The 12,437-nt window shown below is 42.4% G+C and overlaps 1 protein-coding gene across 1 annotated transcript in view; it reads right to left on the reverse strand.

Annotated features, from left to right (window-relative positions):
- Positions 1–12,437, reverse strand: part of SPTLC3 (serine palmitoyltransferase long chain base subunit 3) — a 138,302-nt gene that overhangs the window by 67,648 nt on the left and 58,217 nt on the right. The window contains exons 2-4 of the mRNA XM_014595107.3: positions 9,590–9,781; positions 6,683–6,837; positions 4,636–4,784 (exon numbers count right to left, since the gene is read on the reverse strand). Of these exons, the coding sequence (XP_014450593.1) occupies positions 4,636–4,784; positions 6,683–6,837; positions 9,590–9,781 (496 nt within the window). The remainder of the gene's footprint in view (positions 1–4,635; positions 4,785–6,682; positions 6,838–9,589; positions 9,782–12,437) is intronic.

Here is a 12,437-nt window from a genome sequence, read left to right on the forward strand (position 1 = left end):
TTGTACATGCAAGTACAAATCATGTACTTGACATTAATATACATATGGTTATATCACATTTAAGTGCTGTCCCTAGACTGGGACTCCAGACAATGCTTTTGGGTCTTATACTTCATTGTATTTATACTGCAAATACTTTAGTCCAGCCACAGAGAAAAATTGAAATTTTGTTACTTCAGGGACAGAAATTTTATGGACAGGCTTATGACAATGATTTTGGTGATAAAAAAAAATAAGGATGTTTTATGGAACAGTTAAAAAAAAGTTCCTCACCACAGACATGCAGATGAATGGGTTCAAACTCCAAAATTAAGAGTCATAGTCTTCTGAAAGCTAGAACCTGTAGGGTAGGTGGTGTGTGAGGGGTCAGGTCTACCTAGATAGATCTTATGCAAAGACTCTTTCTTTTAGCATCCATTCTGCCCCTGAGGATAAAAACAGACATTGCCACAAACAAAGTGGCTCAGCTGTGTCTGCCACTTTATTGGGCAAAACATGCCATCCGTTGCTGTGTATTGGGCAGGGGTCCAATGCAGGACAACGGACAATGTGTTCCCTTTGCCTGGGGTTTCCCTTGCTGTCCATGCCTCCTGGCCAGGATTCTTGTGCTAGATCCTGCAGAGGCGTGGGTCAACACAGGGTGACACAGAACTCAGGGAATCTCCAGAGCTCTGTGCCTCCAGGCTGGGGCCTGTGTTGAGTCCAATGACTGCCTGTGATGCATGTGGCGGCATTGGGTAAGTATGCCTTGGTGTGGAGACATAAGGCAGTGAAAATTCCCTGGGTTCTGTCCCGCCCTGCATTTCCTTGCTGGGACTTATGCCAACCTGTGTCTGTGCTTCAAAAGCTCTCCTGGGGTTGGTTTGAGGGGCCTGATCCTGCACAAGAATGCCTAGGGTGTTCAGGATCAGGCCCCTCAATCCCTTGAAGCACCTGCCTGTGAGGGCTGGAGTGTGCAGGCAGCTCTGGGCTGCCTGCACTCTCCCACCACAGAGCAAATAGATGTCTGCTGCAATAAAGTAGCACTATTTTACACTATTGCACATGAATAATAGTGGCAATATTTTGATCTGGTGTGACAAAGGATTTCCTTATCATTTGTATCACTGGAACAAATGTGACATCAGGTGATATCTATTTCTGTCCTGAGAGATACAAAAATACTGGGCTCAGTATGGTTTTTCCAGTGTCCTTAGAAGTTGTGTACAATGCATTTATCTCCTAGATATTTAATTAAATAAGCTTTTGTGGCAGATTATTTGACTTCATATATTCATATGAAGAGTATAAACAGTTTGTTCAAGGAAAGAGAGAGGATGGGCTTTAATTTATCAGTGACATTTCTTCAAGGGAGAACAACAGTCTGGAATGTAACACTGAGTTCAAACAAGGGATTAAAATCAAATCAGACTCTTCTGATAAAATGGTGCATGATCAAAAGGGCAAAGGCTTATGAATACTAAAATACTTAAACAACTTGAAGCACATTGCATGAAAATATCCTTAGTTAAGAGAGTTCAAGGGAAACAGGGGAAGTAGTTCTGACCCCAGATGATAAGTTATGGTAGATAATTGCTAACTTATGATTCATTTCAAAGGATTTATTTCCACTTCATACTTTGGCTCATGAAAACAAAAGACGAATCAGTTCAACACAGTCCAAAACAAACAAGTGAAAATTCCTGAGTCTGCTCTTATGAGTGGGGAGATTGATCAAATAAGGGTCAGGTTCCTGACACTGGTTTCATGGAGGGTCTATGATTGTGACCCTTTATTATGATCATCATAATCAATCACTAATGCCCCTATAGAAGGCCACTAGCAACAACTCAAGATACAATATTCAATGTTTCATGAGATAAAATTATTTATTATCAAATACCTTTAGAAAAGTGATTTAAATTCTCTTTCTGATGTGGAAAGCATGTCTTTGTTTTATTTTCCTGTCGCCCCTCACAGATATTAAAGTAGAGGTGCAATGGGATCTGACATGAGATCCCAACAATTACACTTCCTGCCATGACACATGAGATCCTGCATCAGATCCCATTGCACCCTATTCATAGAATCAAAGAAAATGAGACTGGAAGGGACCTCAGGAGGTCATCTAGTCCAACCCACTGCTCAAAGCAGGACTATTCCCAAGTAGATCATCCCAGGCAAGGCTTTGTCTAGTCAGGTCGTAAAAGCCTCCAAGGATGAAGATTTCACCATCTCTCTGGGTAACCTCTTCCAGTGATTTACTACCCTCCTTGTGAGAAAGTTTTTCCTAATACCTAAGCTAAACTTCCCTTGCTGCAACTTGAGAACATTACTTCTTGTTCTGTCATCTGTTATTATATTGCCTGTGCAGGGGAAGCCAGATCCTGGGCTTCCCCTTTACCAGCAAGTAGCAAGCTTGGCTCCCAGCTAGTGCATGTTATACACTTGGCTGGGAGCTCTGACCAGCTGAGGGGTGTTCCCAGCTGCGGGAGCACATGGGAGTCTTGAAAGGCTCCCGTGTACTCCAAAGGCTGGGAGCACTGGTCACATATTCAATTAAAAGCATAATAGAAACCAGCCACAAAGTTATTACACATAGTTATTCTTCTTCTTATCATGCCTTTAATTGAAAGAATATGTGGCCAGGTCATGACTTATGACTACTTAACCAATTAATCACATCTTAAGTGTAACATTTGCTGGGGCCTGTGTTGCAAACACAATAACACAATTCCCAAAGGCTATCCCTCTCCAAACAATCAGGAAAGCAAAGAGGCTTTATAGATTAGGGATCTACCTAATTTACAGGGGCTGCCCCCCAATTTCAAAGGCAGAAGGTGGGCCCCAGCAGCCATTTTGTGGGAAGAGCACAGCAGGCCCCCCATGCCTCTGATTGGCCAATGTGCCCCAGTGGCCCTGCCCTTCTCTGCTGATTGGCCGTGGGGGCTGCCTGTCATGTGGCCCTGCCCCTTGCTGCTGATTGGTGGAGAGGGGCAGGGCCACATGACAGGCAGCCCTCAGAGCCAATCAGCAGTGGGGGTGGCAGCCATCTTGTGAGCAGCTCTTCAAGTGGGCAGGTCCCTTCTCCCTTACCCATCCCAGCAGACTACTGTAACAGGTTAAGGACTGCTAGTTCCATCTGGGGAGCCTGCATTTATTTTTGGTGTAGGTTTTTTTCCCCATGGATTTTGCGGATTCCACAGGCATTGCCCGGATTTTGTGGAATCTGCGAAATCCACAAAATTGCAAATTCAGTTGGTCCCTACTGATAATTGAGTCAGGTACTAATTCATCTTTTTTGACTGGCACTTATACAAAAAAAAAAAGATTTATTTATAGTGTAACCTCCAACCCCGCAAACATTCAGCAATACTGCTTTTGGGTCTGTTGCTGTCTTGTTAACTGGAAAATAGCATGATGTGGAGCAAAGTAGTTATGCATCTCTGTTTTTAACAAATGATCAATGGCAATATATTCCATCTATCTGCTTTGTTAAAGCTTTAAGCATTTAGATAAATGACAACCTGCAGTACAGACTAGACATACAAGCATTTGAGAATTTGAAATGGAAGGAATGAACAATGACTAGATTTTCCATTTCACTTGCAGATTACTGCTTAAAGAAATCTTTAGTTCAGAGCACTTGTGGACAGCTACAGGGAGAACCCAGGCAGTCTGGCAGTAACATGGACATATTACAAATAGAAGGTTTTCTTTCTCAGTAATTTTGCTTCTAACTGAAAACATATTGAAGGAGTTGCCCATATAGAAAATAAAAATAACCTTTAATATTAGTTTTGGAGTAGAGGTATGTCACAATGGACATACCACTAGAAAAACATGAAAAACCATCTGACACAATCTTGATATACTTTCACTAAAGAATGTTATTGCATTCATAGACTGGGAAAGACTGTCTCCTTTGCCTTAGCTGTCACCAGCTCAGCTAAAGCTGGAAAACAGAAAACGTAATTTCCATGGCTGAAGGCTACTTCCTTTGAACATGAGCCTACTTGGATTATTATAAGTGCAGCTTTAAACTGGTATATTGTACATAACTGAAAATAGCAACAAATGCAGTGTACAAACAAAACAAGCAGTATATTCTGAAAAGACATTTTGATAAGAAAGCTAGGGAAGGCTTCCACAGGATCCCCCCACTACTCCTTTTTTTTTTTTTAACAAGCACACTGGACATTTTGTGTCATAATGATCATTGGTGTGTGTACATTTCTCATGACACCCTGCACTATATTTTAGGTTAAAACATTCATGTCACTGAATGGGACAGCAGCAGAGATCTAAGGTGCATTTTGAGAATAAATATTCTGCAGTTTGATCTCCTTCACAAGAAAATTTCTCTAAGTCCTGTTGGCTGTTTGCTCCCTCATGCTTTTCTTTATAAACAATGAAAAGCCATAATGGGTGGCTGGGAGTGTTCATTTCTCTTACACTTTTCCAAAGCACATTCGGATTCTTTTCCTATTTTTTGAAAAAACTTTATAAGGTAATTAATGCTCATTTTAATTGTCCAACAACTAAGCGTCAGGCAGCATAGAACCTTACAATGTTTCAGTTCCTTCAGGACATCTGTAAAACAAACCACATAACAATAGAAATCTTGGCAGAAATGTTGCAGTTTGCTCCGCTTACCCATTTCTTGTCTGGTGCTGCACACTCCTGTCCCATATTTCTGTAAATCGTCTGCCACTGTTTTCAAAGCATTGGCATCTGTTTCTGCAAAGCCGAGGTAGTTATAAGAGCCCATGTTGATTACATTCTTGATAGTTCTTCCAGTAAACCTATGATTAAAACAAATTTTGAAGAAGGAAAATGTATTTAACCCATTAAAATTAGTCCCCTTCCCATTACATTCTATAAACGTAATATGCCCATTGTAATTTTTAATTATTTCCTTTTTTGTGGGTAAACCTTGTAGCTTGCACAGAACATTTGTCATATTCCATCTAATTGGTGACTGCATATCAGTACTGGGTTAAGCAATTCCTGTACATACAACACGTTTGTAAAATTTTTTAGCTGTTTCAGATGAGAAAACATCCTATTCTTATCTCCTTATGAATTCCTTCATGGACAGTCACTGGCTTGGCTTACATGAAGAGATGTTAAGAGAGGCAATATCAGAAGAACAGCAATGCATCAATCACTGGGAAAATGACTAAAAAGACTGTATAATGTAATCTTAATAATTTGAAACATTAACTATAAAACTCATCCATAACTTCATCTAATACCTTCTTCAAAATATTTTGTTATCACTAGGCTGCAAATAGATGTTGTATTTGTCCCAAAGGAAAATGTTTTATTCTGCAACCCTACAGATGTACAATTTACTGTCTTGCTTCATGTCACGCTGAAGTATGTGGAATAAAGTTTCCCTGGGGCATTGCAGTGTGCATCTCTAAAGTTTTTGTGGGTCATTTCCTGGCCCGAGGGATCTCCGCAGCCACTTGCTGCCTGGGAACAGCAATGCAACTTGGAAAGGCAACATGTTCAAATGACTGGACCACTGACCTAGATCAACCCCTAGAACAATCAGACCTATAACAACTGCAACGTCTATGTAGAGCTATTGTAAACAGAAACCAGATGCACTTGCACTGTAATTAATTTGTATCTCTATTTAAGGCAATAATGTTAGGGTGCAGCAAATCTGATTCCAAGCTGCATAAATATAAATACTAAAAGTTTTCTTATATGAATGATTGTAAATCAGAGGCTACTTTTACATATCTAAGCAAGGCTGGTTTGTAATCAATCATAGGAAAGGCTTAAAATAAACTGGGTTATACCAGTATGTTGACCAGCGCAGTTGGCGCTGGTCAGACCGCAGTGGGAGTACTGCGTGCAATTCTGGGCGCTACACTTCAAGAAGGATGCGGATAACCTGGAGAGGGTCCAGAGAAGGGCAACTCGTATGGTCAAGGGCCTGCAGACCAAGCCCTATGAGGAGAGACTAGAGAAACTGGACCTTTTCAGCCTCTGCAAGAGAAGGTTGAGAGGTGACCTTGTGGCTGCCTTTAAGTTCATCACGGGGGCACAGAAGGGAATTGGTGAGGATTTATTCACCAAGGCGCCCCCGGGGGTTACAAGAAACAATGGCCACAAGCTAGCAGAGAGCAGATTTAGACTGGACATTAGGAAGAACTTCTTCACAGTTCGAGTGGCCAAGGTCTGGAACGGGCTCCCAAGGGAGGTGGTGCTCTCCCCTACCCTGGGGGTCTTCAAGAGGAGGTTAGATGAGTATCTAGCTGGGGTCATCTAGACCCAGCACTCTTTCCTGCTTATGCAAGGGGTCGGACTCGATGATCTATTGAGGTCCCTTCTGACCCTAACATCTATGAATCTATGAATCTATGAGTATTTGTCTGATCATGCAGAAATTCAAGCTGAGTAAGAAGTGGCTTCAAAATACTCCTTTAGGATTTTCCCTGTGTCTAAACATTTTTTAAAAAGCCATTTGCAGTACAGTTCAGCCCCCTTCCATACTTTCTGGCCAACCCGTGTTTAGAACAGGGCTGATGTGCGCTGTTGGTGTTTTGTTGCCTCCGTTGAGGTTATAGAGAGAACAGTGGTGGAAATTCTAGTATCATGAGCTCAGTATTATTGTTTTCCCTTGAGGGTGGCACTACAAATCATTTTTATGAAAGCAGTATCTACTGCCTTAAGCCTGACCTACCTAAACGTCCAGTTGTTGTCATCTGTAACACGTTCCATCAGGTCAAACTGTGGGCCTGGGACACTGCAGATGGGACGGTTCCAGTTATCTCGTATTCTTATGTAGAGATTTCTTGTGTAGAAGTTCTCAAAGTCTTGATAAAGTGGCACAAAATCCTGGTTTGAAAATATTCATAGGGTTACATTTCTAAGAAAGCTTATGGTCCTTATTCAATTTAAATGAGAAAGGAATTCATTAGGAAACGGAGTAAAGAAAACCTAATATCCCTGTGCTATGTATGACACTCACATTTTGCCTAATTACTTGGATTCCCCCATGTGTAGTCCATTTATTTCTGCCTGGTAAGAAGCAGAGAGCGCACAAAAGGACTTAATCTACATGATCTAATATTCTGAAAGCTCGTAACAAGAAAAGCCATCATGTTGTTCGTACCCATGAAATTTCTGATATAGAGAATTTCTCATCTTTGCAGGGTAGCTAGCAAAGATGGGATAAAAAGCCCATCATAATGTATAAAAGTGGTTCATTAGATTCAACCTAAATATTGATTTGGGGGGGCATTTCCAGCCTAGATTTGAAGTCTCCATCTTAGTTAATCCATGCCATTTCAGCACTGAGTTTGGTTGACAAATAAGTAGGGACCAGGGATTTTACTGAAACAGAATGGAAAGACAGGCATAGAATCAAAGCAAAAGACTCTGCATGATTGTAGCATTATACTAGCTAGCAAGGACATGCATATAAAATAAGAGAATTTGTAGAACACCTGGCAGTGTGTTGTGGTAAAAAGATTTTACTGGCACGTTTGTGTACATCATGATTCACGAGTGGTCAGATCATGGGATGAATTATACAAGGGAGGCCAAAAATGTGCCAACCAATCCTTTATGACAGAGGTGTAGCCATCTCATTGAATACCTGGTGAGGGGGCTAGGGCAAAGATATGTTCACCACTGTAGACCCAGGGTAGGAGGGAATGGGTGAGGGGAAGGGAAGTCTTACTTGCCTGGGGTACTGATGCCATTGCTGATGCTACAGCATTATCAGCTCCACAGTAGCAGCTCTGTGGCCAGGCTCCCTGGGAGGTGATGTTGCTGTCCCATTTGTTTCCTGCCTCCTTCCCTGACACATACATATTGGGTGCAGGGTTGTGCATGCTCTGGCAAGCTCCCCATTGTGGGGTGGGGGAACACCAATCCATTTGCCCCACTTACCTACTGTTACCAGCTGCATTGCCTGGTTCCTACAGCTGGGCAGGGCAGCGCGGGGCTACGGTTGCTGTGGTAAAAACTCATGGAGGAGATTCTGGCACCCCCTCATAGTCAGTGCCTTGGACTAGTGCTTCCCCCCTTGTCCTGCCCTACTTATGCTACTGCTTTATAGTGTGCCATGCTACAGTATTGTGTTGCATGTGTTGCTTTCAAAACACAGAGAAAAAAAAGGCAGAAAATCTATTTTAGAATACAGAATTTTTTTCCCCTTTCTTTCCTCCTGTAATTCCAGGTGGTTTGGTAAATCAAGAGTCAAACCGTTGACCCAGGAAGAAGAGAAAATTACTCAACTAGTCACTTTCAGAATTTTGTTTAAACAAAATAAAATTATGCTTCTGTATATGATGCCATTGTTGTAGGGGATAATATCTGGGGTCTACCAGGACAAGATGTAACTTTAGGGTGTCTCATTGAACATCAATATCCTTCACTTATTTGTAGCCCTGATCAGTCACAAGGTTTGTAAAGTTAAAGCTGCCACCACCAGTCCAAGAATGTACACAGCTAGTCTTTTGCCTTTACTTTTGTGGTGGGGACAGCTCTGGAGAATGAAATCTACTTGCAATTTTATGCACATTTAAGCACATAGATGAAAGTTGCTCAGATTGTTAGAAGCAGGTCCAGCAGAAGCTGCATAGTAGGCAAGAATTTTGCCAATCACAGTATGGTTCAGTGTAATCACATGGAGCAATGCTGGTGTTTGAAGAGTGATAGTTTCTGGAAGAGGAAAGGGATAGTTTAATCACTGCAACAGTGATGCTACAGGTAAAATTGTGCCAGACAGGAGAGGAGACAGGACCCAGGATGCATGTTACTCCCAAATAGAAAGCAGAACCAAGTAAGTTCACCCTTGTCAAGCAGTTAACCATGTGCAAAGGACATCAGCAATCAATGAGTCACCAGCTCTGCACAAGGAAATAGGGGAGTGAGTGTGTGTTTTAAAGGAGAGATGAATAAGAAATCTGTGTGGGTTTGAAAAAATAAGGCATATATGGTTTTCTTTTATTTTTCTGAGAGATGGATCAGAATGCAAAGATTTATCTTGGCTGATAATACATTGACACATTCAGCCACAGGTTACTTGGGTTCATAAGTATTAGGCAGGCATATCTGTTACCAAAGAGAACACCAGAGAGGTTCTGAGAGGTAGGGATCAGGGATTTCAGTAACATGATTTGATTTGATTTTTATCCTTCTCAGATCTTTGCTGGGATGGTAGGCTTTTCTACCTACAAGGGTATGGAAACATATAAGGACAGGTGAATATGGAAACAGGGCATTTCTGTGTCCCAAGCAGTCAGGCATGAATTAATATTGTACAGTTGCTTGAGACCATTCAGGCTACATGGACTTGTCTATCCGATGCAGATGCATTTAAAGCAGAACTCAGACTGAGAATTTACCAGAGCAACTTGAATGAACATTACCAGCTCAGGAAATAGGATTCCCAGTGGAATCTCTTGCACTGTCAACCTAGGTAGGCAGGAATTTTATCTAAAACCTCCATACAGTATCATTCTGTGCAAAGGTAGCAGAGTAATGAAATATGAATCCATCACATATAATTTGGAAAGCGTGATATACCAAAGGAAGGCATGTGTGATATGCCTGCTAAAATACACCTTCTCATACGTACTTTTTGTTCTTCTCTTTCTATAGCAAAGGGACATTTTTGTATTCCACAGGCTCTCAGAAAATCCTTCAGGTAGCCAAATATTGTTCCCACGGTGAAACCCACATAAGTAAAAACAGCAACATACAATGGTGCTTGTTCAAAGTGTTCAGTAAATGGCTGTTTGTAGAAACTTCCATTTGATATGCCATTTTTCTGAAAATACAAAATAAAAATTCATAGTTACAATATTTCATCTAGCCAGAGCTAAAGACCATGAAGCAATCTCTTCCTCTCTTGTTACGCGGCTTAAGGAAGCTGTTTATCATATCTAAATTTAAGAAGTACAATCTTACATTGCAAGTCCCCATGTCTACTATAATTATTTTTCTGTCTACTCCTCTACTTCCTCCCCCACACAATAAAAGGTTGTGGAATCTCCATCCCTGAAGGTTTTTAAGGCCCAGGTAGACAAAGCCTTGTCTGGGATTATATAGGTGCAGATGGTCCAGCTTTGAGCAGGGGTTGGACTAGATGACCTCCTGAAGTCCTGTCCAAACTTAGTTTTCTATGATTTCTATGAATTAATCTCTGGAAGGCATTTTGACATTTGACAGACACCCCCACACTCTCCCACTAGTATCCAGGCTCCTGTTCAAAGAACCAAGATTTATTTAGAACATGGGAAATTGATCCAGAGCATGGAACCATAGGTATGTACAACAAATATAAAAAATCTCTGTCGTCAAGCAGTTCTACCAGGACCTGAGCAAGGTGTAATATCTAGCCTGCAGTTAATCATCTTTTACTCTTTGTTACCTATATGATGAAGGCATTTACTGTAGAATATTATGTATCAGGCTGAAATACAGTAAATATACTTGAAACAAGTTCACACTTACTGTGGCTGTCAGACCTATCAGTTCACCCAATGTGTAGCTCTGATGATTACAGATATATTCCCTAGAGGTTTGACTGAAGTACAAGGGAACAAAGGCTGGAGCTAGATTTTGTATGCATTGATCTGGTAAAAACTGTGATTGCCAAAACTTCTGCTGAGAACGAGACCCTGAAGAAAGTAATTACAGCCATTATTTCAGGGTGGCCAGGCCAGTATAATCCCAGGCCCCATGAATCAATTTAAGGGGCGAGCTCTCAGTACGAAATGGGATTTTGTTAAGGGAACCAAGGGGATGATTCCTATGATGTGAGAGAGAAATATATTTGAAGGATATTTGTCATTTAGGTATTGAAAAATCTCAGATAAGGACTAGACACATTTAATGTCTTCACTGAACATTAAGTCATTTAATATTTGTTTCATATTCCAAAAATACAGGCCAAGGCAGGCAGAAGAACCTATATTAGTTGAAGGAAAAAATAGCCCTTGGAGCAAAGCAAGCACCGATTTGCTTATACTGGCTGAAATTGAATAATATGCTTGTCACAGAGCAGTGGTTTTCAACTTGTGGTCTAAGGACCTGTGTGGGTATTAAGACTGTGTCTAAGGGGTCCATGAAAGATGACTATAATCAATCAAAAGAATGTGAATACCCACACTTACAATTCAAAGGGATCTGCACCTCCATTCAAAATTTCCAAAGGGGTCTGCAAATGAAAAAAGGTTGAAAACCACCATTATAGACTATTATTCTCACTTCCCTAAGAGTATGCCTGGAAGATTCAACAGCTAAACAGGTGACTGTATATATCAAATCTCTTTTGATATTGGTGTTCATCCTTCGAATTCAAAGATGACCATGACGTTGCTGGTTGGTTTGGTTTTGGTGAACATGTGAATGGTTGATCAGGCCAATTTGTGCTTTGAACTGTCTATGGCACACTGAGGAAGAAATGCCACTTTGGGTTGCTTGATCAACAGTGGGCATGTTACTGTTGTGAGATTTATGCTGCTTGTGCTCCTTAGCTGTTTGTGTGCTGCCTCACCAGTTCTTCTCCACTGATAGACAGTAGCTCCAGTATGGATGAGGCTTCACCAGCTGGAAAAATCATGAACAAGACCTTCCCAAGACTTCAGGTCAATGTTGAAATCTTTCAAGGATAACTTGATGGACTCCTTGAAGTGTTTCTTTTGGCCTTAGCTCACCGTAAAAGGTCTTCTTTGGCAGTCGCTCATCTGACATTCTGGTAACATGGTCTGCCTATCTCGCTTATGATTTCATCCAGTGGCAACACATGGTGGGGGGCACGGGGGTGTATGTGCACCCCCTGACAGGGTGTACCCCTTGACTGGCTGCACTCGCCGCTTAGGCAATGGGCAGGGGGGGCAGGCGGGAGCACTGGTGCTCCCCCTGCAAGCACCGGCCAATCACTGCAGCCACTCCCAAAAGTGGCCGCAGCCATTCCCGAAGCAGCTGCAGCGATCAGTTGCAGCGACCAGCCGTCCTGAGGGTTTCCTTGGGCAGTAAGAAGAGCTGCAGGGGGACTGCACCCCCTGGTTGGCAGGATCAGCTGCAGGAGGACACCCCCCCCCTTCCAATTGGTTGCAGGGGGTGCGGGCAGGCCCCAGATCTGCCTGCTGGATGACAGGAGGCTGCTGCCACCAGCTGGGACCAGCGCTGGGCGCAGCCCACATCCTGTGCTGGGAAGATTGGTGCTTCTGCTGGCCCCAGCTGGCAGCAACAGCATGCTGTCATCTGGCGAGCAGATCCAAGGGCCCGCACCCCCAGGAGGGCTGGGGGCTGTGCCAGAATCCTCCCAGGGGGTGCGGCCTCTGGATCAGCTCCGGATGACAGGAGGCTGCTGCTGCTGCCTGGGACCAGTGCTGAAGCCAAGTAAGCCCGGTTTTGAAAGTCGAAACATTTTGAAACTTTCAAAACGTTTCAAGTGCCCCAGTTTTGTTTTGAAGCTG

Source organism: Alligator mississippiensis, chromosome 1 (genome assembly GCF_030867095.1).
Source record: "Alligator mississippiensis isolate rAllMis1 chromosome 1, rAllMis1, whole genome shotgun sequence".
Classification (NCBI taxonomy): Eukaryota; Metazoa; Chordata; order Crocodylia; family Alligatoridae; genus Alligator; species Alligator mississippiensis.